This window comes from Budorcas taxicolor, chromosome 19, assembly GCF_023091745.1.
Source record: "Budorcas taxicolor isolate Tak-1 chromosome 19, Takin1.1, whole genome shotgun sequence".
Taxonomy (NCBI): Eukaryota; Metazoa; Chordata; class Mammalia; order Artiodactyla; family Bovidae; genus Budorcas; species Budorcas taxicolor.
In genome coordinates this window covers 28,824,228-28,852,134 of record NC_068928.1, presented here as the reverse complement: position 1 = coordinate 28,852,134, position 27,907 = coordinate 28,824,228, and the positions used below count along the sequence as shown (strand labels likewise).

At 49.5% G+C, this 27,907-nt stretch overlaps 2 protein-coding genes across 2 annotated transcripts in view; one reads left to right on the top strand and one right to left on the bottom strand.

Annotated features, from left to right (window-relative positions):
- The first annotated feature begins 1,491 nt into the window (after positions 1-1,491).
- Positions 1,492-8,982, top strand: RCVRN (recoverin). The gene is made up of 3 exons (XM_052658890.1): positions 1,492-1,872; positions 5,388-5,499; positions 8,867-8,982. The coding sequence occupies exons 1-3, from the start codon at positions 1,492-1,494 to the stop codon at positions 8,980-8,982; spliced, it is 609 nt and encodes a 202-aa protein (XP_052514850.1).
- Positions 8,983-14,532: 5,550 nt separating this feature from the next.
- The window catches only part of GLP2R (glucagon like peptide 2 receptor), a 41,488-nt gene continuing 28,113 nt past the window's right edge, over positions 14,533-27,907 (bottom strand). Inside the window, exons 11-13 of the mRNA XM_052658742.1 lie at positions 20,971-21,109; positions 15,870-15,911; positions 14,533-14,868 (exon numbers count right to left, since the gene is read on the bottom strand). Of these exons, the coding sequence (XP_052514702.1) occupies positions 14,533-14,868; positions 15,870-15,911; positions 20,971-21,109 (517 nt within the window). The remainder of the gene's footprint in view (positions 14,869-15,869; positions 15,912-20,970; positions 21,110-27,907) is intronic.

The following is a 27,907-nucleotide window of genomic DNA, read 5'->3' as shown; positions in this document are numbered from 1 at the left end:
CTAAAGGTAACATGTGTTCAGGGCTTCCCTGATAGCTCAGTTGGTAAAGAATCCGCCTGCAATGTGGGAGACCCGGGTCTGATTCCTGGATCAGGAAGATCCCCTGGAGAAGGGATGGGCTACCCACTTGAGCATTCTTGGGCTTCCCTTGTGGCTCAACTGGTAAAGAATCTGCCTGCAATGCGGGAGACCTGGGTTTGATCCCTGGGCTGGGAAGATCCCCTGGAGAAAGGAAAGGCTACACACTCCAGTACTCTGGCCTGGAGAATTCCATGGACAGTCCATGGGGTTGCAAAGAGTCGGAGATGACTGAGCAACTTTCACTTTCACTTTTCACTTTCAACACGTGTTCGGCTCTTACCACTGCCAGCCTCTATTGTAAATGCATTGCACATGTTAACTCATTTCAGGCTTACAGTAACAGTGAGGGCAATGCTATTTCAATACCCGTTTAGTCAAGGAATAGTCACGGAGGGCCCAAAGCTGGCAGGTACGCTTCATGCAAAGGAAATGCAGTGGGGAACAAAACAGACAGGATCCCTGCCTTCATGGTGCTTTCATTCTGATGCCATCCCAGGCAGCACGTGGAATAAATAAACACTAAGTCAGAAGCAGTACTCTAGAGGAAGAACAACCACGCAGGATAAACAGCTGGGGCTTGCTGGTGGTTGGGGTGGGGGTGCTGCTGTTGCTGAGAAGGCAACATTTAAGGAAAGCCATGAGGGAGGTGAAAGATTAGAAGAGAACTCTAGGCAGAGACAGGTTAAGAAACATGCCTGAAGCTGCTGTATAGGTCAGGGAGATCAGCTCGGTGCTCTGTGATGACCTAGAGGGGTGGGATGGGGGAGGGCGGTGGGAGGGAGGCTTGAGAGGGAGGGGATGTATGTACACTTATAGATGACACACGCTATTGTACAGCAGAAACTAACACAGCATTGTAAATCAATTATACTCCAATTTTTTAAAAAATGAAAAGGAAACGCACCAGAGGGTCACACAGCTAGTAAACTGCAAAGCTGAGGTTTGAACCCGTGCTGGTTCCAGAGCCTGATTCCTAACCCAGTGTTAACAGGACCACCCCTGCCGCAGAGACTGTCAGGATTAGGGCAACGGAAGGCAGGCAGGGAGCATCCTTGCTCTTAGAGAGCTGGAGCTGGCGGTGGGGGGTAAGGCAGGGATGCCCGCGGGGCAGTGGCTGAGGCCCAGGTCTCAAGATTCTGCTCTATTGTCCCTGCCTCCCAGAAGGCCAAGATGGATTGACCTCCTGCTGTCAGCTCTTTATTTTAATCTCAGGGGGCTTCTGGGAGCTCGCCTCCCTCCCCTCAACCCCAAGCTCCAGGCCCCTCCTCCCTCCAAGTACTGGTGTGAACCGGCCACAAATCCGCCTAATCCATCAGCATCTCCTGCGGCACCCAGCCAGGCAGCCAGGAGACCCCATTGCTCCCACCCACCCAGCGGTGACAGCCCGGCCGGGCCCACGCCACCTCACCCATGGGGAACAGCAAGAGTGGGGCCCTGTCCAAGGAGATCCTGGAGGAGCTGCAGCTGAACACCAAGTTCACGGAGGAGGAGCTGAGCACCTGGTACCAGTCCTTCCTGAAGGAGTGCCCCAGCGGCCGGATCACCCGGCAGGAGTTCCAGACCATCTACTCCAAGTTCTTCCCCGAGGCTGACCCCAAGGCCTATGCCCAGCACGTGTTCCGCAGCTTCGATGCCAACAGCGATGGCACCTTGGACTTCAAGGAGTATGTCATCGCCCTGCACATGACCAGCGCGGGCAAGACCAACCAGAAGCTGGAGTGGGCCTTCTCCCTCTATGACGTGGATGGCAATGGGACCATCAGCAAGAACGAGGTGCTGGAGATTGTCACGGTCAGTGTCAGCCTCCTCGTCTCTGGCAGAGAGGGACGGGGGTCTCGAGGAATTGGGCTGCCTCTAATTCCCCGTGGGGGCCTGGCTGGGAGGAGGGAGTGGACACCCGAGGTTGGTGACTCAGTGGCTCTGAGAAAGTGGTCAGGAGGAGTCTCCAACAAACCAGTATTAATAGAGGGCCAGACAGTATTCTTGCCTGGAGAATCCCCATAGACAGAGGAGCCTGGCTGGCCACAGTCCATGGGGTTGCGAAGAGTCAGACACGACCGAGCAACTAAGCACAGCACAGGGCACCTTCCCACAGCTTCATTTTCCTCCTAGAGAAGAAGAATGTGGGAATTTTCTGTTATCCACCTTTACCGTTTCCTTCTTTCCCTCCCATCTTCCTTCCTTTCTTCATTAAAGCATTCTCCAGGGACTTCCCTGGGTGTCCGGTGATTCCAATGCGAGGGGTGCAGTTTCCATCCCTGGTCAGGGAAATAAGATCCCACCTGCTGTGCAGTGCAGTTAAGAAAATATAAATAAATAAGTAGGTGTTAAAAATAATAAAACATCCTTCAGAACCTCCAATAGGACACACTTGCATTCTTTTTTTTTTTTTGGCTCCGGGGTGGGGGGCGTCTTAGTTGAGGCAGGTGAAACCTAGTTCCCTGACCAGGGGTGGAACACCAACCCCACCCCCAGCATTGGGAGCCCAAAAATCTTAGCCACTGGACCACCAGGGAAGTCCCTTTCATAAGATCTTATGGACAAACCCTAACGAACTTTTTGGCCAACCCAATATATTTATGTATTTATGTTTATTTTATTTGGGTCCTGTGGCTTTTGGGATCTTACTGCTCCAAACAGGGATTGAACCAGGGGCCACCGCCACTGCAGCGAAAGCCCTGAGTCCTAACCACTGGGCAGCCAAGGAAGTCCCTCACGAGTCATTTTAGAGACATAACATGTTTCAAATAGGTTGGCCCAGGGTCAGATCATCTGCCAAGATTTTTAGGTGTTTGAAAAGTAGTTTTATTTAATATAAAATGCATGCAAAAGAAAACGAAAATTGCCTTTAATTTCATCATCCAGAGAAAACTACTGTCAATAAATAGGCATGTATCTTTCCAGTCTTTTATCTATATATTTAAAAATAACTTTAGAATTAGGACATATTCACATATGGTTTTATCATACTTTTCTTCAGCCACTATTTTATATCAAATTGTTTTTAACAGCTGCTTAGAATTCCATCTTATAGACATGTCATAAAATTACTTAACCATTCCTATATTTTTGGACAATGAGGATGCTTCTATTTTTTCCTTATAATATTATTTATTTCCCTTCATTCAGTATCATTTTACTGGATTTTTTTTTGCCCCCCACCCCCACCCCATGCCACTTGCTTTCTTTCTCTAATCCCATTCCTGTAAAGAGAGAATATTCTTCATCTTTCATATAATTTTTGAGGCATTTGTAATCCCACTTTCATTCACCCAATTCTTCCATCCTTATTAGGCAAAACCATAGAGAAAACAGCCAAGGATGCAGCCGTGGTCAGCGACTCCTTCTTGGGCCTCCCATTAGGGGCAGGTGTGTGTAGAAACCTCACTGGTCTCTGGGCAGGGCCTGCAGCACAAGCTCCTTGGATTGACAGGTGGCCTGTGGCAGGGACCACCTAAAGGATGTCAAGCCCAGAAGAGGCCTCTGAGTTGGTGCTTCTTCAGACAAAGGAGGAGGAAGAAGATGAAGGGGTAGAGGGGAAGGGAAGGAAGGAGAGGGTGGGAAGGCATGGGGAGGCAGAGAGAGAAGGGCACGTCCACAGATGAGGCTATGCAAGAGCGTGCCAAGCCTCTACTATTCACCATGTCCAAGGTAACTGGCCTGGGAGTCAGTCATCTGTTGTGGGTTCTGCTGTACCACCACCAAGCTAGGCCTCCAGAAAACCACAGAACCTCCCACAGCCCCAGGGCGAGGATGTAATGGTTCTTTGGCGGTCCATTCCCGGAGGCCCTGACAGTGTGCCCTTGGTTTTAGAAGCGGGGTGATGGGCAGCCAGTCACTCCCAGCCGTTAGCCTTCCGGCCTGCCCATGGGTCCCTGGCTCAGGAATTAAAGGAGCCCTTACTTCACTGCCGGGTACCTCAGAGCTCTGAGCGCTGTTGGTGAGGCAGCTGCCCCAGCTGCGGGTTTCGACTCCTTGCTTCTCTTGCTACAGCACAGGAAGCTGAAAGGGAGTTCCTAAAGCCACTGCTCGTCCCTCCAGGTAAATTTCATAGGCATCACTGCCCCTGCCCGGCTGGTTCCCTGACGTCTCCACGGCATCCCAGTCCCAACACTTCGGTCGCAAGCTGGGACACTCAAGATGGGGGAGCCACAACCTTGAGCATCCACTCTGGGTCTGGCCAACCTGCTGGAATCCTAGTAACCTGGAGCTGAACGGGCACATCAAGACTACCCTGTCCCTTTCCCTGATCACGTGTCGGAAGACACTTCCTGCTTTGCTGGACATTGGCGACTCAGCTCCTGTATTAGCTAGAGTAGAGGGAAGTGAGAAGGACCCTTGAGCTTTACCCTCCCTAAGCAGAGGGGTAAAGGAGGGGCTTCCAGAGGCCTTATCCAGCCCCTACCATGCTCTCCAAGACATTCTAGGAATAGCATGAGATGCAAGCACAGAGGTTTTAGAACCAAACTTGCCAGGGTTAGCATCTCCAGTCTTCTGCTTCTGGTTGGCCGAATTCTAGCAAGTCAGCTGATTCAGTTTCTCCGTCTGTGAAATGGGCCAATAACACCCACCTCATAAAGCTGTCATGAGTTTACATGTAAAAACACTTAGAAATGTGGCACATGTTAATCACTTAACAAACATTAGCCCTTATTACCATAAGCAATCCATGTGGCGCTACTGTTGAAGAACCCGCCTGCCAATGCAGGAGATGGAAGAGACACAGGTTCGATCCCTGGATCAGGAAGATCCTCTGGAGGAGGGCATGGCAACCCACTCCGGTATTCTTGTCTGGAGAATCCCATGGACAGAGGAGCCTGGCAGGCTATAGTTAATGGGGTCGCAAAGAGTTGGACACAACTGAAGTGACTTAGCACACACACACCATAAGCCAGCCTGCTAGGCAACCAAAGTACCACTTGGATTCAGAAAAAGTCATCTGATGTACTTCTGGGCAGTGAGGTCAAAGGTACCAGTTTTCAAAATGCAGCCTTCAGAAAGCTTTTTATTTCTCATTTTCATTTTTTAATACAATGAAAGTAATATATCTGTATGGTCAGGAAATTCAGACTGTACAGAAAGGGACAAAATAAGAAGGGAAAGTCACCCTCACCTCTTCCCCACATTCCCTTCCTCTTCTTAAAAGTACAGATGACTCCTCCCCACTCTCAAGAACTAGGATTTAGTCGGTGCCAGTGGGTTGGGGGGCCTGGGCATCTGCATTTTAACCTCAGCGTCCTGCTCAGCCATGTGGATTCCCCCAGAATCACTTCTTCTGACTGGTGCTCCCCCTCAATTTGGTGCAGGCTATCTTCAAAATGATCAGTCCTGAGGATGCAAAGCGTCTCCCAGAAGATGAGAACACTCCGGAGAAGCGAGCAGAGAAGATCTGGGGGTTCTTTGGCAAGAAGGATGATGGTAAGTGACTTCTCCTTCCCAGCCCTTGATTTCACAGTCCCGGGCTATGTTCTAGAGACCCCAGTGAGATTGACTCTTCCCAGTCCAGAGACCAGGTGGGACAGAGGACCCCTCCTCCCACCACAAGGTGATCAGCAGAAGAATGGTCAGCAGACAGTTGTGGGCCCTTCTGGAACTGACTGAAAATGTCACCACCTCCCACCACTCATAAAACTCCACCACTGCCTGAGATTCTCTGGGGGTGAATGCAGGCTCTAAATGATGGGGTGCTTTGGAAAAAAAAAGCATCTTTTGTTTGGACAGAGTTAACCCACTTTGCTAAGTCACTTCAGTCGTGTCCGACTCTGTGCGACCCCGCAGACGGCAGCCCACCAGGCTTCCCCGTCCCTGGGATTCTCCAGGCAAGAACACTGGAGTGGGTTGCCATTTCCTTCTCCAATGCAGGAAAGTGAAAAGTGAAAATGAAGTCGCTGAGTCATGCCCGACCCTCAGCAACCCCATGGACTGCAGGCTTCCAGGCTCCTCCGTCCATGGGATTTTCCAGGCAAGAGTACTGGAGTGGGGTGCCATTGCCTTCTCTTCAAACCCACTTTGAAGAAAGAGTAAAAAATCAAAGCAACAGCCCATCATTTTGTATACAAATGGCAAGTTTTGAGGCTTTCTTTTTGAATGGAGTGCCCAGTGTTTTGTTGTTGTTATTTTAGGACACTTTGGTTTACTTGTTTAAACCAAACAAGTAGCCTTCTGCATGGCTGGGATGGGGTAAAGCTTACTTCAGAATTAGCATGGCATCCCAAGTAAGTGGGATCTCAATTTATATGGTGTTACTTTAGGAAATTAGTTTGGGTCCCCCCTCCCAACCCCCAAGCACCATCAGATGGAATTAGATTCCAATTCAATTTCAAGAGATTGATGGGGGTAGGGGGTGTGCTATGAGGGGAAATGAGGAGAGATCTTCAGGAGGCGGGGAAAGCCATCAGACTGCAAAGCAGATGAACGGCTTATGGGCAGACGCAAGAAAAGTCTTAAACTGCAGGGCTGGGCTAAGAAAGTCTTGGTGAAGCTGAGGGTGTGTCCTTGGGCCCCCTTCTGCCAGGAGCTGACCTGTCTTGGCTCCCTCCCCTGTTCAGTCTGGCCAAGAGCAGCCAGTGGGGAGAGTGAGCTTGTACTGAATTCTGATGGATTCCAGAACTGGGTGGCAGGCGCTGCTGGTGCCTGAAGCCCGTGTCCAACTCGGGAAGGACACAGGAGAGGGGCTGGTGTCAGACGGGGACTGCAAACCTGAATGACCACTGGGTCTGGGATGATGAATGTGAGAGAAGTGGACAGTGGCCCAATGAAGCAATAGGGACTGGCAAACAGTGGGGCATGAGGGTCTGCCTGGTTTTACAGCCTCTGGTCAATTGTTACCACATAGGAATACTGATCCGTTGGGGCCTCATCGTCTTTTTTTTTTTTTTCTTTAAAGAGAAGCCAGCAATCGAGATTTTTAAAATCTGAAGTGCCTCCACTGATGAAACACTACATGGTCCACACACATCTGAGAAGCTGGTATCGGTCCATTTGTGATCTCTGGGCCAGTCTCTTACCAGGGTTCCAGGTCACATGCCCAAGGAGGATGATAAAGAAGGCCCCTATTAATCTGCAGTCCAGGGAGAAGGTAGATTAGCAACCAGATCTGTGACGTTAGAGCCAGAATTAGGGTGAGGCATGTGAGGTGCCCTGGCACAAGACTTAAGGAGACCTTTTTCTCAGGTGCCAGCCCTGTGCCCATACTATGCTGAAAGTGAGAGCCTCCTTAAATGTTAAAGGGGAGGTACCTCCCTTTCCTCACCCAGACGTCACCTCCCCTTTGAACACCTTCTCCTGGCTGCTCCAGGTGCCTCCCAGTGGCACATCACCCTCTGGCTCTTTAACCCCCATCCTGACATCCTGCTGGGTCTGGCAGGCACTGAGTCCCTCGTTCTGCTACTTGCTGACCTGAACATTGACCCCAGTGAATGTCACAGGAGGCAGTGGTACTCCTGCCAGGTGACTTGTGTTTTCACATGGTCCATCTGAAGACCAGGCTTCACTCCACAATCAGCTTCTGAGAGTAGGAGTTGCAAGCTATCAGTGAGGCTCATAGGGCACCAGGGACCTTAAAACCCACATTTCAGCACCCTGACCTGCACAAGGAACCTGCATCCTAAACAGGAAGGATTAAGGTCACTCAAAAGGCTTGGAACATAAAAAGCCAATGGAAACCCAGTTCAGCTAAGCCAAGCTTTACTGAGCACTTAGTACATCAGGACTATGAGCCTCGCCATAAGCAGGAAGGAATATTTGCCTCATTCTAGAGTCATTTCTGGGCTTCTCTGGTGGCTCAGACGGTAAAGAATCCGCCTGCAATGCAGGAGACCTGGGTTTGATCCCTGGATTGGGAAGATCCCCTGGAAGAGGGCATGGCAACTCACTCCAGTATTCTTGTTGGAGAGTCCCCATGGACAGAGGAGTCTGGTGGGCTACAGTCCATGGGGTTGCAAAGAGTCAGACACAACTGAGCAACTAAGCACAGCACAGCACAAAGTCACTTCCACAGGTGACTCTCTCCCCATCAGACAAACAGTTTCCCAGGCCAGGGGCATGATCTCACTCTCTCCCATGCCACACCCTGCCCTCTGCCCCCTGCAATGACCTCAGCCCCATATACAGTGACTCTGGCACAGAGGAAGGGCTTAGTGAGTGCATTTAACTGGAGAGAACCAAATTCAATAGTTGGGGCAAAGCCCTTTCTTGCCCCAAATGGGGAGGTAGATTCAGTTCAGTTCAGTCGCTCAGTCATGTCTGACTCTGCGACCCCATGAACCACAGCACGCCTCCCTGTCCATCACCAACTCCCGGATCCACGTCCATCGAGTCGGTGATGCCATCCAACCATCTCATCCTGTGTCGTCCCCTTCACCTCCTGCCCTCAATCTTTCCCAGCATCAGGGTCTTTTCAAATGGGTCAGCTCTTCGCATCAGGTTGCCACAGTACTGGAGTTTCAGCTTCAACATCAGTCCTTCCAATGAACACCCAGGACTGATCTCCTTTAGGATTAGGGATGCAGAAATGCCTAGGAAAGGATCGCCAACGACTCAGAAGAGATACAGCGCTAGCCCAGCCTCCTGGAGACCCTGCAGGGCCTGTCATTAACCCTCTCATTGCTGGTTCACCGGGAGGTCCAGGGGTCCTAGGAAAGAGCTGGAGGGTGGGGTTATCCTCAGGGGCAAGGAGATCAGTATTTTCATAATAGAGCCATCCACTCTGGGTATGCTTGCAAAGATCAGCTTCATTGCAGCTGGAAACAGCCTATCCTGACTGTATTATTTTCTCCTCTTGCAGATAAACTTACAGAGAAAGACTTCATCGAAGGGACCCTGGCCAATAAGGAAATTCTGCGACTGATTCAATTCGAGCCTCAAAAAGTGAAGGAGAAACTGAAGGAAAAGAAACCCTGATGTCAACTGCTCAGGTCTCCTCCCTGCCCACCCCTCTCAAATAAACACGCATGTGCACACGTGCACGCACACACACACAAACACAAACACACACCGCCCCCGGGGCCGGGAGGGCCTCCAACCCACAGCACATTAAACCCTCCTGCACACCTCCCTGCCAAACGGAAGTGTCGTTAAGCATTCACCAAGTCCCGCCCACTCTACTGCCCGCCTCCCCTCCCCCCAGCCCGCCAGCCCAGGCCTCCGTAGTAATTCCAGGATTAGGTCACAGGAGCCCTAAATATAGGTCACTGGAGGCCTAAATATCCCCGCCCCCATGAAAGCTCCTTTGTGGATTGTTGGGTAAGCAGGTTCCAATAAATGCAAGAGGAGCCGGGCACTCAGCTGACTGGTCATTCTCCAACTGGAAAAGGAAATGATTTCTGTCGATTCAGCCTCACGGACAAGGCTGTGTCGCCGTCGCAGTCGCAGACCAGGGTGCGGGGTCTGTGGTGCTGGAGGAAAGAGACACGGCCCTGTTCTGGTACAGCTCAGGGTGCAGAGGGGACCGTAGACCTTGAAGAAGCCAGCTTGGGTGGTGCGGTTACCATGGACACACGCAAAGCATTGTGGGCGGGGCCGACTTGTCCAGGGAAGGGGAAGGTGTTCCGGAAGAAGAGGCGTTTCAACTAAGACCCAGGGGATTGGAGTGGGGGAAATGTGGGGGTGGAAAAGTGATGTGTCTCAGAGACCCTGAGTCGGGAATGAGCAGTTCAAGTTCTAGGACCCTGAGAAGGCCAGTGTAGCCCCAGAGCAGAGGGAGGAAGCGGGGAGAGCAAACTGAGTTACACTTCCAAAGTAGGCGAGGGGCGGGGGGTGGGGGCAGACCATGCAAGGACTTCCCTGCAGGCCAGGGGAAGACCTAGGGTTCACCGCGGGGGTAGTGGGGGCTGTGTGGGGTTGGAAGTAGAAGGGATTTATGTTTGTAAGAGAACCCCACCCCACCCCCCGCAGGGTAGAAATAAATTAGGCAAGAGGCCTGGATATCACACTCCTATAATCGCCTAGGTGGCCTGGGCCAGGGGAACAGCAGTGGGGTGGAGAGAAGGCGACCTGCTGGGAGATATTTAGAAAGTAGGATCCACCTGACTGGTTCAGGGAAAGAGGGAGGAGCAAGGATGGTCAGTAGCCATGTGCAGCGTGGGTGCCCAGTGTAATCCATTTGATTACGCCAGATACCTCAATGGTTTTCACCTGGTTTTCATTGGTGATGTCAATAGGTTTCACTGGTGATAGCCACCAACGTGGGAAACAGCAGGGAGAGATGCTGGTTTCGGGGGAGGATGACAAGTTCAGTTCTGATCCACTGCAAGGTGAAGACAGATGTCCCTGCAGCCCCTACTTTTTAGGGGCAAGGAAAAGGAGCCACAGAGTCAACAAGTGGCTTGGTCACGGTCAGCTAATGAGTGGAAGCCAGGCCAGTGCTGCCTGTTGGCTCACACTCCCTTATCAGAGCTCCAGGGCCTGGGACACCTCAGAGCTCCCCCAGTGCGTTCTGAAGATCATTGTGTGCGTTGTTTTGAAAGCTCTTTTATTCTTCAGCCTTAAGTTCCAAGAGGAAGTCAGAAAAATATGCAGATGTCCCAGACACTTGAGCAACCTGTATGCAACCCTCGGGGGGCTGGGGAGTCTCCATCTGCTGGTGTGGGGGGATTACCCTCGCTTTAGCAACAGCAAAGGCTCAATCACCACCACCAGAAAGTGCTGCTCATTGTGGAGGACAACCTTGAGAGTCATCGTAATACTTAAGGATGCAGTGTTTCCTATGAGCCAGGCATTCTGCTGGATACTAGGCGTTATTTCATTGATGGAGGTGTTATTATTAATATCCCCAGAGTATGGATGAGGACACTGAGGCCACAAAGTAAGAGTAGGGTTAGTACTTGAACCAGAGTCCCTTTGATTACACCAGAATGCCTCAATAGTTTTTACCTGGACCTGATAGCAGAGAATTCTAGGATCACACAGCATCAGACCTGGAAGTGGGAATGGCTATACAGCATCTAGTCCAGCAGTTTTGGCAGAGGAGAGAAGCTAGCTGCCCAAGATGCCCCTCCAGTATCAGACATAGAGGCCACCCAGGAGCCATCTCAGAGGGAGAAGAAAGGCCCAGGGTGGCCTAGGGAAAGAAGCAAAGGGCTCAAGGCCTCACTCCAGTGTTCTTTCCCAAGCTGTGTGCTGGGCTGCTGGTGAGCCCAATGGCAACCCACTCCAATACTCTTGCCTGGAAAATCCCGTGGACAGAGGAGCCTGGTGGGCTGTAGTCCATGGGGTCGCTGTGAGTTGGGCACGACTGAGTGACTTCACTTTCACTTTTCACTTTCCTGCACTGGAGAAGGAAAAGGCAATCCACTCCAGTGTTCTTGCCTGGAGAATCCCAGGGACAGGGAAGCCTGGTGGGCTGCTGTCTATGGAGTCGCAGAGAGTCGGTCATGACTGAAGCGACTTTGCAGCAGCAGCAGCAGCAGCAGCAGCAATCAGTGTTTCTAGAATTGCAATGTTCCAGTAATTGCAAAGCCAGAATAGAGACCCACTAGGTGGGATTTTTTTTTCAATTTAGGCTGTGCTGGGTCTTCATTGCTGTGCACAGGCTTTCTCGGGTTGCAGCAAGCAGGGGCCCCCCTTCGTTGCTGGGGAGGGCTTCTCTTGTTGTGGAGCACAGGCTCTAGGGCACCCTCGGTAGTTGTGGTGCCCAGGCCTAGTTTCCCCTCTGCATGTGAAATCTTCTGGGACCAGGAATCAAACCCGTGTCCCCTGCACTGGCAGGTGGATTCTTCACTGGACCACCAGGGAAGTCCCTAGGCAGGATCTTTAAAACAACAGCAAAGTGAATGATCTAGGGAGCAATCTAGAAGAAGGCAGACACCTGCCTTCTACTCTTTTGACATCTGATCTCTACTTCTCTCCCCTACCCCTCTGTCCACTCCTCTTGGTCCCTGAGACAGTGGACCCCCCAGGCTTATTACTGCAGCTCTTTTCCCCATTCTTGGCCAGGGGCAGTGCACCAGGCTCTCCAGGGGTGGAAACCTTCAGCTCCAGTGAGAAACCAATGGAAAAGAAAACACAAATTCAGTTTTAAAACTTATTTTAATCATTAGCAGAACAAAAGCAAGCAGTCTGTGTGTGTGGCACCCCATTTGTGGAGTGAGTGAGTGAGGACTTATTTACAAACACTTTTTAAAAGTCCCTTTTATAAATGGCCGGGCCCTGAATAACTGACTCTCAATAGCATCCAGTGCTCCCAAGATGTTTGTTTCCTTTGACAGATGTGTTCTGAACCTGTTCTCAACCAGCTATGCTGGGAACCAGCTAGGAATTCACACAGCCCAGCTTTCTAGGTGCTAATAAGCCAGTGAGAAACGGAAGAAACTTTTACAGAACGAAAAAACTAGGCCATAGATCTTAATGACTGAATTGTGGATAATCTGGACACAAAAAAGAAACCTTTGCTTTGCTATGTACTTGCCTAAGGTCATTGCTTCAGTTTCCCCTGGTGCAGAGCAGAGCCAGGCCTGGGAGGAGGGGAAGATGAGCACTTCAGGTACAAAATTTAAGGTGGGTGACCAAAAGCTCAGTAATCAAGATAAATAATACTTTGATATCATCATTTTAAAATAAAAATTAATGTTAAAATGTCCATTATGAGCAAAATATTAACATTTTTTTTTTCTGGCTGCATTCCGCATCATGTAGGATCGTAGTTCCCCAACCAGGATAGAATCCACACACCCTGCAGCGGAAGCATGCAGTCTTAACCACTGGACGACCGGGGAAGTTCCTCAAAAATTTTTAAAGTCAGGACCAGACCCTGCGTTTATATCTCGTGGTCCCACTTACTCCACCCTCATCCTGGCCTGGTTCCAATAAAATATCATTTTTATTAATGGTCCCTGGGCTGTAGCTCACGGAATTGTTGTTGCTTTTTTATCACACTGAAATAGTACTTGACGATTGTGGAGTTTTGTTTTTGTTTTTATTTTCAGTATTCTCTTCAATTTTGCACCTGAACTGAGATCCTCACTTGCCTCATCCTGGTCCCTGTCCTGCTGCCGAGTGTCCTTGACAATGGAGTTGCCAGGTGATGTACCAGATATACAATTAGACTTGAATTTCACATAAAATATATCCCATGGGATATACTTAGACAATACTATTATTCATTGATCCAAAATTCAAATTTAATTGAGGATTGTGTATTTTTAACTGCTGAATCTGGCAACCATACTTGATAAGCGTCATACCTCCCGTCCCCCTAAAATAAGGCAGGATTTGGCCCCACAGCAATATATCCCGCCCACTCACTCATGTACAGTTCACATATTAAAAAGCAACACTCCTGAACACCGAAACCCTGTTTCCATAGAGCATTCCTCCTTTGACCTTCCTCAGCCTCTCACCTCACAGTTTCAGTCACTGAACTTGTCCCTAAGCCTGGGCCCTCCTCTGCCTCCAGAAACATCCTCCACTCAGGGCCTGCAGCACAACTCATTCCCCATCGGCAGACTGGGTTCCCTAGCCCTGGCTCCCTCAGCACCCCCTTGACACGTCCAGATCACCCACAGTCCTCTCATTTCAGCTGGGTACCCTCCAGCTTTTAGCATCAATTTCCACAGGAGGAGTAGAATTCTTATCAGTGGGGACTTAGGTCAGGGAGAGCAGTGGGTAAACCCCCCAGGGAAGCAGGTACAGCCATTGATGGCAAACCAAACATGGCAGAGAACAGTAGGCAAGTAAGGCTTGAAGAAGTCAAACTCAGAAAGGCAGATGGAGCCGGAAAGGTGAGAAAACAACAATGGCAACTTTCAGAGGGGCCCTGGGAGCTGGGGCCAACGCTCCAAGGAAGGATGGGCTTGTCTCGGGTCAAACAGAACTCCCAGGGAGTGGGATCCGCACTGTCAGAGAAGGAGGGCAGGCAGGTCACAGCCTAACCGCTGAATGCAGAATGCTGCAGGCCTCACTGGACCAGCAGCCAGCTCAGAGGGGCTTCTAGTTCCAGCACATCCTGCCCTGGAGTTTCAAAATGTAGGCTTGCATCAGAATTGCCTGGGCTGCTTGTTATTCAAGTCCCATCACCGGCCATCTAAGTGCTCAGGTGCGCTCTCTCAGTATCTTTGCCATGAATGAGTCAGACTCTGCATGTGAAACACTTGGCAGGTTGTCCTGGGACACCCTGCTCCCGACTTCAGATGGACACCTGGTGAGCACCGGCCTCTGTTTCAGAGCCGACATCTCTCTTGGTCCTCAGGCTCCAGTCACTTGAATTTAGGGCCAGCCCGGGAGGCTAGTGGTCATTCTGGAAAACAAACCTCAGGGGTGATGAGGATGACAAGGGCAGGCAGAAGTGGTGAGGGTATGCAGCCTCTGTCTACGGAGCAGGGAAAGCCTGGAAAGAGTTGTGGCGCTGGAGAGAGCCGGGTGTGCCGGAACGATGCTCACCCTGCATCTCCAGCTTGGCCGCCGCCTCCTTCAAGTGCTCAGGAGTCCTTGGGAACCAGTGCAGTGGGCTCCTGCCTAGATCTCACTCTCCTCAAAGATCTCCTCCATGGTGTGCACCAGGGTGAAGTCACCCTCGCTGCTCTCCGACAGGCTGCTGCCGCGGGGCCAGGCTGCGTGGCCTTGACGAGGCGGGGTGCCTGCCACCCCTAGGCTCTCCCTGGTCGAGTGCAGGAGCCGCCCACCACCAGGCGAGGGCCGCGCCTTCTGCAGCGACCCAGAGTTGGTCCCTTTCGAGAGCTTCTTGGGACATTTCCCCAGGAATCGGAAGTTCTTCCCCAGGACCCAGGCTCTGCAGCCCGAGTGATGGGCTAGCAAGAAGCGGGCCCACTGCTTTCGCAGCTCGGCCTTCACCTGCCAGGTGAGAAGAGAGCAAGGTTACTGCCCGGGAATCATTGAATCCCGCATCCACTCAGCAAATGCATGTTGAGTGGCTATTCAGGACCACCCTTCGGAAACTTGCGTTCTCACTAGGGGAGAGGAAGAGAGAAGCAAACAGACACATTTGAGCAGAGCAGAGGGTGGTAACACCTGAGGCTGTTAAGCAGGACCACGGGAGGAGGCAACAAAAATATGAGACACAGTGTTTAGAAAAGGACTGTGTCAAGGTGGCATTTGACACCTGCTTGATGAATTAAGGGTCCCTGCGTGAAGACATAGAAAAGGCAGCAGTGAGCAACAGGCAAGGTTTTGCTGTCAAGCAGCTTACATTCTAGTGGAAGGTGGCAAAGATCAATATTTAAACCTGGGGTTGGGAGAGGGGAGGGTGAAAGGGAGCTGGAAATCCCACTGGCTCCTAAGTCAGGAGCAAACTGCTCCAGCCTGGGCCCTTCCCGCTTTCAAGCCTCTTTCCAAGTGAGCAGAGAGCTGACTGGGGCTCTGCAGCCATAATAAATGTAACCATTGTTACGAGGCAGGGGACCTTTACCACACACACCCCAGGGTAACACCGCAGGGCAGGGACTGTTGCTACTCCCATTTACAGACTGAGGTTCCAAGAGCCGTGGTGACCTAACACAGAGCTTCTCAGCGGGTAAGTCTTCACGGCTTGATGCAAATTTTTGGACTCTAGACCTGCAGCTGGTTCCCTCTATCACACTTTGATCCTCCTGGCTGGCATAGCTCCAGCAGGACCATGGTTGGGTTCTGTAAAGAAAACGCACCCCAACCCCTTGTCCCTGGAGTCTCAGCTGCCTCTTCTCTCCACTGGACACTCAAGGTGCCCATTTGTCCCAACATATGCTGGTCACTACATGTCTCCCCATGGCACTGTCATATAAACTGAACCCTCCAGGGGGCAGCAGGATGCCAGCCCCAGCCTTGCAGGAAGCTAGAAGTCAGCACAGAAAGCTTACCTCTCCGTTAGCGAAGCAATACTGCGAGGCCACCAGTAGCCCCTGGAATGAAAGGAAGAGGTGGTGTGAAGCTCTGCTCGGTAGAAGATGTGTCTGAGGGTCACTTGGAATGTCCGCAGGCCAGCCCTAGTCTCAGCAGCTTCTACAAGAGGCAGGCAGCTACTTGCTTGTGCTAACTAGAGTTAGTCTAGTTAGTATGTGCTGGTGACATTAACTTGGATTTCCATGGGGTCTCTTCTTACTTTGACACCCACCGCCCATATCAGCCAAGGCATTTGCTTAGGTGGTCATAGGTCAGTGATGTGTGTGTGTGTTAGTCGCTCAGTCGTGTCCGACTTTTTGCAACCCCATGGACTGTAGCCTGCCAGGCTCTTCTGTCCATGGGAGTCTCCAGGCAAGAATACTGGAGTGGGTTGTCATTCCCTTCTCCAGAGGATCTTCCTGACCCAGGGATCAAACCCAGGTCTCCTGCAATGCAGGCAGATTCTTTACCATCTGAGTCACCAAGAGAAGCCCAACATCATTTATCCAGTTAAACAAATACTGAAAAAGGCAAATGTCCCATTTCTACTTGTCCATAGTGGGCAATTAAACTATTTTTGTTTTTGCCTGACTTGCATCCTTTCCTGACCCTTCCCCAGTCCCTGGGCTTCTGGCAGGGCTGTCAATCATGTGGTCCTCATGTTCTGTGAAAGCTATCATCACCATAAGCTGCTCAAATGGTCATGTGACCCTAGCAGGGCCAATCACAATTCTTTTCACTAACAAAGAAGGCTTCATCTCTTCCCCGCATTGGCCAACTTCAGAGTCAAAGTCAGTCTGGAGACACTCAAGGGCATCTCTCCCAGCCACACAGAGTGAGCCCATCTGAGTAGGCCAACATAGAGAAAAGTTGAGGCTGGAGATTGTCAAGAGATGGGTTTCGGTGATACTGCTGTGGCTGTCCCTGAGACACGAGGGTCTCTGGGACTTAGACTGTGTGTCTGATACACTGGAGCTCCATATGTGTGCAGGACCCAAGGGCTTGGGTGTTTATGGGAAGAACATCATAAAATGCCAGGACTCACAAGGAAAGGACACATTTCCAAACAGAGAGTGGAGGTCATGGCGTAGGCTGACTCCTCCATCCCTCTTGATAACATTTCCCTCATCTACCGTTGCTAGGGTGGGAGGTTTGGTGCTGGGAACAGAGCTGGAATTGAAAAGGAATTATAAAATGTTGTTCTGGGGGGGTAGATTTTTATGCTCGTCCTCAGGGAAGCCAGAGATCGCCATGCGGGCTGATACGACATCAGTCACGTGTTTGGATTCTGCCCAGGGGCTGGGAATTTTCCTTCTCCTGGGCACCTTTAATCCATGGCTACAGAATGTCTCTGCTCTAGGGCTCCTAAAGGGGGCACAGTGCAACCAGTTTACCATTCTCACACACTCGGTCTCCTTGGAGGGTCAGAGCTGCTCCGTGCAGTTGGCAGGGCAGGTGTTATTTGCCTCTGGGTCTAGGATATTAGAACAGGGTGCTGGAACTCTCGTGAATCAGTTGGCTAAAATAGGATTCCACATCGCAAGTGTGTCTTTCACTTCTTTGCGTTCCTGAATCATGGATGGAGGAACATCCTGGAGTCTGGTTAATTCTTGTTCTAGATGAAGCAGGTGTGAAGGGCTCGGCCCCCGAGCAGATGGCTCTCACCCCATATGTCACCACCACATGGCAGTCTCTCCACAGATCCCTTGAGAGCAGCGGGAGGCTGATGAAATCCTCTAAGCAATAAGACCTTGGGAGAGCAAAGGCTCCCCCACCAAAGCAGTTCAGTTCAGTCGCTCAGTCGTGTCCGACTCTTTGTGACCCCATGAGTCGCAGCATGCCAGGCCTCCCTGTCCATCACCAACTCCCAGAGTCCACCCAAACCCATGTCCATTGAGTTGGTGATGCCATTCAACCATCTCATCCTCTGTCGTCCCCTTCTCCTCCTGCCCTCAATCTTTCCCAGCATCAGGGTCTTTTCCAGCTCTTCCCATCAGGTGGCCAAAGTATCGGAGTTTCAGCTTCAACATCCGTCCTTCCAATGAACACCCAGGACTTATCTCCTTTAGGATGGACTGGTTGGATCTCCTTGCAGTCCAGGGGACTCTCAAGAGTCTTCTCCAACTCCACAGTTCAAAAGCATCAATTCTTCGGTGCTCAGCTTTCTTTATAGTCCAACTCTCACATCCATACATGACCGCTGGAAGAACCATAGCCTTAACTAGACGGAACTTTGTTGACAAAGTAATGTCTCTGCTTTTTAATATGCTGTCTAGGTTGGTCATAACTTTCTTTCCAAGGAGTAAGCATCTTTTAATTTCATGGCTGCAGTCACCATCTGCAGTGATTTTGGAGCCCCCCAAAATAAAGTCTGTCACTGTTTCTGCTGTTTCCCCATCTATTTGCTATGAAGTGATGGGACCAGAGGCCATGATCTAGTTTTCTGAATGCCAAAGCAGTAAGGGAAGGAAACTGTTGGATCCAGTGCTGATTCCTGTGGCGGAGCCACTAAGACACAGCCCCCTGATTATGCACCTGCTCACCTGAGCTCCCACCTCTGCCCAGTGGCCTGGAGGGAAGAGCACAGCGGTATTCAGGAGGGCAGCCTCTGCCCTGGCACGAGGCTCTCAGTGTGCTTTTGGCTCTTTCTGGAGAGCCCATCTGATTCCTCACCCTCCTCGGCAGTGCTCCGGGGGAGCGGGGCTGTAGGACCAAGTGAGCAGTGTGGTAGCTGGTCTCCAAAGACCACCCCAAGGTTTTCTCCCCTTCCTTTATGTGACTCCAAACATCAAGAGGTGGATCTTATCTTCCCTCCCCTCGAGGCTGGGATGATCTTGTGACTCCTCCTATGAGCACAATGTGGTGGGAAGTGACATTCTGGGAATTCTGACCCTCCCTCTTAGAACACTTGCTCTGGGGATGTTCTGGGAGTCCAGCTGCCATGCTTCGAGGCACACAAGATACATGGAGAAGCCACGTGGAGGAGGATGGAGGCTCTCTGATCCATATCCTCAGCGGAGCTCCCACACAACCGTCCATGGCAACATCCAGCGTGTGAATGAGCCGTCTTGGATGTTCCAGACCAATCCAGCCTTCAGATGTTTGCAGCCTCATTCAAAGATGACATGTATCAAAAGGATCACTCTGACAGCCCAGCTCACAGAATCATTCAGGATAATAACATAGTTACTGCTTCAAGCTACTTCCTTCGGGGCTAGTTTGTTACACAATAATGGGTGACCCAAACATGCTTCCAGTTACCAGAGAGTTTGATAGGCTAGGATTCTTTCTCAGAAATCTGACCCACAAGACTCCACATGAATGTCTGATCTTCAGCTGGCTTTGGGTATGTGAGATCAGCTGATCGAGGGGTCGCTTGACGGATCAAGCTCTAAGGAAGAAAGGGCACCAGATACTTCTGACAGAACAGCTGTAGGCTTTTTTGTTGTTGTCATTTCTCGTTCGGGATTACTTTTTAAAGAAGATTAAGACCAAGCAACATAGGAAACCCAAATGACTAAACTATATAGCCTTTGGAATCCCCCCAAAAGATTGAAATAAACATGGTTTCAAAATGAAAAAAATTATCAGTGTGCGCTCTCTGTTCAAAACTACGTGCAATTCAGCTCTAACAGAAGGAAAAAAGGGCCATTGTCCAGTGACCCCTACCACCCCTCAGGCTCTGTCTCCCTGGCCTCTGGTGAGTGTGCTGTGGTCAGGGGTATTTTCTTCACTCTGCCCACAGAATCTCAGTACCTGACAGTGTCTGCTGGTGGTGGCTACAGGACTCTGATATAGGGACTTCCCTGGTGGTCCAGTGGCTAAGACCCCATGCTCCCAATGCAGGGAATCCAGGTTCGATCACTGGTTAGGGGACTAGGTCCCTCATGCAGCCGCTAGAGTTCATATGGCACAACTAGAAGATTCTGCCTGCCTCAACTACGACAAGGTGCAGCCAAACACATAAATAAAAATAAATATTAAAAAAGAGACTCTGCTATAGGAAACTTGGGTCTGACCTTCACAGAGCACCTGAAAAGCCCTACTGCATAGTGGTTACAAGCAAGGCTTAATCTCTGAATGCAAATCTCATCTCTGCTACTTGTTAGCATATGCAAAAGTTCCTCTGAGCCACGGATTTTTCAACTATTAAAACGATAGAATAATCACTCCCTCACAGTGAGAATGTGAGGATTCAATGACATTTATTTTGACCCAAACAAAACCACTTCTGGTGGCATCTCTGCCAATGCAGGAGATGCAAGAGACGTTGGTTTGATCCCTGGGTCAGGAAGATCTACTGGAGAAGGAAATGGCAGTCCACTCCAGTATTCTTGCCTGGAGAATCCCATGGACAGAGGAGCCTGGTGGGCTACAGTCCATGGGGTTGCAAAGAGTCAGACGTGACTGAGCACAGCACAGAAAATCACTTCAGCCGGCCTCAGCCATCTGGGTCTGCAAAGCTTAGGCTCTAGATGAGTGGGGAAGTCATCTAGAAAGTTCAGCCCAGGAATCCCATGAAAGAGACCTGAGACAGACCTGCTATGTCCTACCTGGATTCCTGCCCCCCAGAATCATGAGAAATAATAAAGATGACTGTTGTTTTAATCCGCTAAGTAATGGATGACAATTTAAGCGATGGATGAGCAAAACGCCTAGGTACCTCAGCCACAGCTGGCATCTTGTTTCTAGAATCAGCTCCCACACAACTGTCAAGGTTCAAGAGCCTCCTGGTCTCTACTCACTGTTCATTTTGCACAAGCTCTGCGGAGAACCCAGCAAAAATAGGCACTTAATAAAAGACTCCATGCTGACACTTGCAGAGAAAATGATTGTGAGTCACGCCAACTACTACAGAGCAGGAAGCAAACCACTTTCCCTTTTGTAGTCACCAAGTCATGCTGGCAAGATCAAAACAACATTTCCCTCTCCACACCCTCCTAATTTAAAAGGCCCTAGCTGATCAATCCTGCCATTGCTTTTTTCCACCTGCAGGCTCTCGAAATTCTGAGTCTGTATGGATCAAAGGCATTAGGCTTCTTACAAAGACAAGAAGTCCTTGTTCAGACATCTACTTACATGGAAGGAGCTCAGAGTCAATTGAATGAAGAGTCGTATAAGCCTTGGAAATCCTTCAACTTGATCATCAGTGATGAAAGAGAAGAGAATCTCATGAACGCCCAATAAAGGGATGAGGACCAGTGTGGACTTGGCCAATCTGCAAATAACAACCGAACAGGTGTCATGAAAGCCACCCTGGGAACAGGCAACATTTTCTCCTCTTCTGTGTACTGATTGTGCTTAGTCGTTCAGTTGTGTCTCTTTGTGACCCCATGGACTGCAGCCCGCCAAGCTCCTCTGTCCACAGGGACTCTCCAGGCAAGAACACTGGAGTGGGGTTGCCATGCTCTCCTCCAGAGGGTCTTCCCAACCCAGGGATTGAACCCAGGTCTCTCGCATTGTAGGTGGATTCTTTACCATCCAAGCTACCAGGGAAGCCCAAGAATACTAGAGTGGGTAGCCTATGCCTTCTCCAGGGGGAATTTCTCAGCCCAGGAATTGAACTGGGGTCTCCTGCACTGCAGGGGGATTCTCTACCAGCTGAGCTACCAGGGAAGCCCTTTAGGGTAGCTCTAATCGTATTGATAAATAGTTGGTTTTTCTGTTTGTCTCCTTGGGTACATACACATTGAATGCCCTAAGAGCCAGTATGGTCTTGTTCACAGATGCATCCCCACACTTGACTCATGGAAGATGCTCAAAAAACATGAATTAGATGGATGAATGGATCCCCCCATACAGATTATGATATACCTACAGATCTTAACGTTGTGTTTGATGGATATATTTACATGTACATGAGTGTCCCCCTGGGACATTACACAACAAGTTTCTATTACCTGGCCACCAAGTGTCTCTACTTCTTTCTCTAGTCAGGACTTCAACGTCAATGCCTTACAGAGCCAGAGAAGGGAAAGAAAATGACTTGCCCAGGGTCACACAGCCACTAAGCGGTACCTCCCAGCCCGGAAGCAGGGCTTCTGACCTCACACTCAGGCCTTGCACACTACAAGCAGGATTTCATCATCTGTCCCCATGCTGCTCCCAACCCGACAGCGAGGGCAGGAGGAAATGAGATACTGATCCTTCTCGTAAAAAGCACCGTGTGGACACCGCTGTTGTATACACTCTACACAAAAAAGACAAACATTCCTTTGTACCACCCACATGCAAATACACAGCTGGGACCCAGACATTCCGTACCGCATACCGGTGGTTCCCAAATGGGCTATGAGAATTCCTACAAAGCTTTGGGGGAAAAAAAAAAAAAAAATATATATATATATATATATATATATATATATATATATATAATTGGTTGGCTCTCAGTATAGCTTCATGGGCCCCATGTCAACCCCCTGAATCAAAATCTCTGGAGGTTGGGTCCAGGGAATGAGGATTTGTAAAGGACTCCCCGTGGGATATCAAGCAGCCACATTTGGAAACAACTTCTCTTCACTGTTGAGCAGCTTAATTTCAAACTAACTACATGAGCAAAGGTGACTCACATTTGGGGCATAAACAAAGCTACTGTCTGATACACATTTGGGGAAAAAAGAGCTTAAATGTAATGATTTTTTTTTTTGCCCAAGTCACTTGTCTTAAAGGGCCAGACTAGGAGAAGTTTCCTTTCTCCTCACTGAATAAAAACCCATGGAGTTAAAGATGTGGAGGGACTTCCCTGGCAGTCCAGTGGTTAAGACTCTGCACTTCTGCTGCAGGGGTTCAGTCCCTGGTCAGGGAACTAAGATTCCACATGCTGCATCTTGAAGTCAAAAAAAAAAAGGTGTGGGAACAGAGAGGATCAGCAGCCCCCATGTGCAGTATCTTCAGGGAGGTTTAATTTTATCCAAGAGAAAGCTTCTACTATGAGTCTTGTGTTTGAATGTTTTCAGTGAAATGAAAACCCTCACCTTTGCACCCTAAAAGGACCTACAGCCAATAAGAGTTGAGCACGAGTCACCAAGGAGAGGGACACCCCCCACCCCCAGCACGTGGGCTGAGCGTCCCAGGGCAGAGCTCCAGGACCGAGGCATGGAGAATCTGAGATGCAGCTACCAGTTAGGTGATCCTCCTGGGCCGAGCTCACGCCTACTAGAGCTCCCACACCCACCTGTGCACGCGCACTTAGCTGAGCCACATTAAGGTGTTCCCAAGCAGAGACTATGTCAAGAGTTTCAGGTTTTGCTTGTTTGTTTCTCTAATTTCCAGGAGTGTCTTAAATCAGAGGTGGCAAATTGGCATCCATGGGTTATATTTGACCTGCTGACAGCTTTTGCTTATGCTAGGTAGTGATCTTTGCTATTGGAGCTGCCCTTAAATAATGAGATTTCAAGCAAAGAGGTCCAGATGTTCAGCTTCTTTTGAAAAGTGGGGAGATCTGGCCAGGCTGGGCCCCAGTTCCTTGTTGCCAATCTGCATCTACAGCCGTTAGAGGGAACACGGTTTCTCCAACCCAAAGAGACTGTTTGGCCCTTGCAAGCATGTGAGTCTTTGACCCTTGCTCTGAGTTACTTAAAAAATATTTATTTATTTATAAAAATATTAAAATATGTATGTATTTATTTATGGGTTATTTTTTTTAAAAGATTTATTTAGCTGTATTGAGTCTTCATTGTGGCACATGGGATCTAGCTCCCAGACCAGGGATCAAACCCATACCTCACTGCATGAGGAGCTCAGAGTCTTAGTCCCTGGACTACCATGGCAGTCCCTATTTTGGATTTTAATAACACATACTTTCATGCATGGCTTATCATCAACTTATTCTCAGGGCCACGCTCTGACATTATGTTTTTTAAATAAACTGTTCATCTTGAAACACTTTTAGATCTACAGAAAAGTAGCAAAGATCACACAGAGAGTTCCCACATACCCTTCCCTTCCCCTAATGTTTAAATCTTACAGACCCATGGGACCTTTGGCAGCGCTAAGAAACCAGTGTTGGCACGTGGCCAATCCTCCAGATTTACCCAGATTTTCACCAGCTTTTCCAATAACGTTCTTTACACATTGCAGAATCCAGTCCAAGGTCCCCACACTTAGCATGGAAGAACTGTTAAGGAATGATCATCTTCTAATGACTTTTTGGGTCATTTTAGTAACTGCTATCTCTCTGTGCATATTCCAAAGGAACTTCCCATACCTCATATGATTCTGAGTTCTCTTTGGACAAAAAACTATTTACATCTCTGTTTGGATGAAAATCCATAAGTACCTATAGCAGCTCCTCTTATGAACTGTGTTTATGCCCCGTTTTCATCTAGTCGTTTGTTTCTTTTAATGGTTTCGTTTACTGCAGTCAGTTAGCTCTTCAACTGGAGAAGGAAATGGCAACCCACTCCAGTATTCTTGCCTGGAGAATCCCAGGGACAGAGGAGCCTGGTGGGCTGCCGTCTTTGGGTCGCACAGAGTCAGACACGACTGAAGCAGCTTAGCAGCAGCAGCAACTCTTCAACAAATATTTATTGGGCATCTGTTCTGGACATGTGAGTAAGTACAGAGAGTAGGAGGAGGAGCTGGGGCCAAAGGCAGTGGGACTCGAAGACAGTACCTGGGGCCGGGGTTTGAATCCCAGCACTGCCAGTTACTAGCGATGTGGCCCTGGGCAAATTATTTAACCTCTCTACCTGTAAAAATAAGGATTATACTACTACTATCATATGCAATGTTAAAATAATAATACAAATATTATTATTAATAATAATTCCTAACATTGCCATTTTAAGGACTAACTAACTTGGGGCCAACCCTCAGACTAAACCATACCTGATATGTGAAACATAATCAATAACATTTAGTTGTCACTATTTTTAAAGAAGCCATCTCTCCCTCAGGTTGCTCACAGTCTCAGTAACTTGGATCAATTTGTCTTCCATTTGTGACATTTTTCTGAAAGCCCTTTATAAGTTCACTAACAAATCGTTCTGGGCTTCCCTGGTGGTCCTGTGGTTAAGAATTCGCCTTGCAATGCAAGAGACACCAGTTTGATCGCTGGTCCAGGAAGATGCCACATGCGGCAGGGCAACTAAGGGCACCACAACTATTGAGCCACAACTGCTGGAGCCCATGCTCCACAACAAGAGAAGCCAGTGCAATGAGAAGCCCATGCTCCGTAACTAGAGGGTAATCCTCGCTCTCCACAACTCGAGAAATCTGCAGGCACAGCAATGAAAACCCATCACAACCAAAGACAGATAAATATATTTTTTAAAGTTATGTACTTTAAAAAATAAAATAAAAATAAATTTTAAAAAAGACATGATTCTCCTTTATAAGTTCATTAAGAATCCTGCCCCACGCATCACACAGAAAGTTAAGATCATTTATCTAGGAGCAGCGTGTCACCTCTGTGCCGGGAACCACAAGGAACAGAGAACTCCCTCCAGGCTGAGGGTCTGCTGGAGTCCACAATCCGGGGACACTGCTCTCTCTCCAGGTCTGCCTCAGTTGTCCTTTGCCAGACCATGCAGCTGGGCTGGTTACAGTTTACTGCTTGAATGATGGAAGCCGGGGAATGAGGGATAGGATTACAGAAGGTTCTGGAGTCCTAGCAACTTGCCTCTTTGGCGAGTCTCAAGTGTGTCTAATTTAAACTTTCCTAAAATATACTCCTGGAGGGGGTCCAAATCTTGAGAACTACATTCTGAAAGTTCTCGAAAACCTGGGAGAGTTGGAGGCCGGACTGTTCCTACCAGAGTTTGGACAAAATGCATTGGCTTCATCACCCCCTTCTCCTCATCCTTGCAGGGGCCCCAGCAGAGGGGGACGTGGAAGAGGAGAACCTGCCAACATGGGGGAGGGCAGTATGAGGTGAGTGTGCTCATGACCCCTTGGGGTGATGGGAAGCAGCCCTCCCAGCACTTAGAAATGAGGGAGTTAGCACTGCTCAGACAGAAAGATGGGCAAGGGCACAATTCCCTGGACCAGGTGGTAAAATATGGTGGCCCAAGAGACAGATCCCTGGGGACTCCCCTCATAGTCCAGTGGTTAAGAATCTGCCTTGCCATGCAGGGGCTGTGGGTTTGATCCCTGGTTAGGGAACCAAGACTCTGCATGTCACAGGGCAACTAAGCTCAAGCACAACTATGGAGCCTGCGTGCTTGAGAGCCCACAAGACACAACTAGAGAGTCCTCGTGCTGCAATGGAAGATCCCATATGATGTATCAAAGATTCATGTGCCACAACTAAGACCCACTGCAAACAGATAAAAATAAGTAAATGTTTTTTAAAAAAAAGAAAAGAGAAGTTTGAGAGCCATTGTCTTGGATAACTCTAGAGAAGAGCTTGGAAAAGAGGACGTCAGGCTGCTTAGAAACATACATTTCATGGTCCAGCCAGAAAATTCCATGCATCTGGGCCCATGGTCTGTGTATTCTGACTGTGTATCAGAATCTTCTAGGAACTCTCCTGCAAGAAGTCCATGGGCGGGAAACACTGGTGGTCCAGTGGTTGCAATCTAGAACCTGTGCTCACAAGAGAAGCCCCCCATGCAACTAGCGAAAACCTGTACACTACAACAAAGACCCAGCAAAAGAACCCCCTACCCAAAAGAAGTCCATGTGGTGGGGCTCCATGCCTCGATACTGAATCTAATACCCAGTGGAGGGGCTCATGAGTCAGGGCTTTGGGGCTGGCTATCTGGTGATGCTTAACATAGCCAGGATGGAAAGCTATCATGGGGGCCACTGAGGGTCTGCAGCTCAGGGACAACCCAGTGGTCCATGGTGGGCTTTGGCAGGGTTTAGGCACTCTGTCTGTGTGAAAGGTGGTGCCTTGACACTTGTCTGCCCCTGTTTCTGCCTCTTGGGAGTGCTGTCCTCTGATGGGTTTTCATGGTGACTGGGTTTCCCCGGTGCCTGGTTAGTGAGAGGATTCCCCAGTGAATGGACCCAGGCAGGGTAGGGGGGAGAAGCCCTGCTCTTGGCCTTGGATCTCCACCCTCAGAGAGGGGTGAGACACTTAGCCTTGGGAAAAGGGCCAGGGATGCTCTCAGCCACTTGGAGGCTTGGCCAGAGGCGCCCAGAAAGACACATAGCTCTGTGTGGTCCGAGCCAGCCCAAATACCCCCCAGCAATGGGGGTTTGCATAATATCTGAGCCAACAACTATATATATTTGCCTGGTCCTGAACTGTATGTGTTTATGCTTCTGGAACTCCCGAGGGTAGGGGGTTCAGCTGATAGGATTTGGGGTCTGGAAACCCCAGGCATATACTATTCATTGCGTCTAATTAGGACCTCCTTGAACCCTCATCACAAGTTGAGGATGGGTCTGGGGTGACTCTCCCAGGTGACACACCAAAAAGCAGACCTGGGGAGGCCAAGCGACTTGCCCAAGGTCAATCCAGGGTGAAGGTCAGCATCGGCCCTCCTGATTCATTCTACACCCACATCCCCATCCTTGGCGAGCTGGAATGTGTGCTCCTCACAGATGGGGTCCCCATCCTATTTTCCTTTTAGTTGAAGAACAGTGACAGCACATCATAGACCCTCATTGAATGTCTGTCGGAAAAATGAAAAGTGACCTTCCCAGCACACCTGGCTCAGGGTGGCTTCTGGCCTTAGAGAGGGAGAAGTCCAGCTATATAACCACTCTCACGCACATCTCTGCCCCTGGTCTGCCACGTAGACTAAAATCTCTTAGGTTTTGAGCAAAACTTTGGGTTAAAACACTGCATCCCCAAGAAGCACACACATGCTATAGAAAGTAGAATAACTGGGAAAAGAGGAGGGGAGGGGGACCTTTGTCTCGCATTCATTCAGCATTTGATTGACAGCAACACAGAGGTAAGTAATCACCCACGATCTGACACTGTGAGATGGGACTGTGGTCGCCATGGAAACAGAACAAGGGATGCAGCAAAAGTAAGTCCCAGAGAAAGCATGACTGTGTTAAAAATGTACTTCTTTGGGCTCCAAAAGTTTGTGATCATATTACTTGAGGTCTTGCTGCT

Bases quoted from the DNA above. Each gene is read 5' to 3' on its own strand.
- RCVRN (XM_052658890.1), top strand. From the start codon at position 1,492: ATGGGGAACAGCAAGAGTGGGGCCCTGTCCAAGGAGATCCTGGAGGAG. The intron at 1,873-5,387 runs GTCAGTGTCAGC...AATTTGGTGCAG, and splicing joins AGGTGCTGGAGATTGTCACG to GCTATCTTCAAAATGATCAG. The intron at 5,500-8,866 runs GTAAGTGACTTC...CTCCTCTTGCAG, and splicing joins CTTTGGCAAGAAGGATGATG to ATAAACTTACAGAGAAAGAC.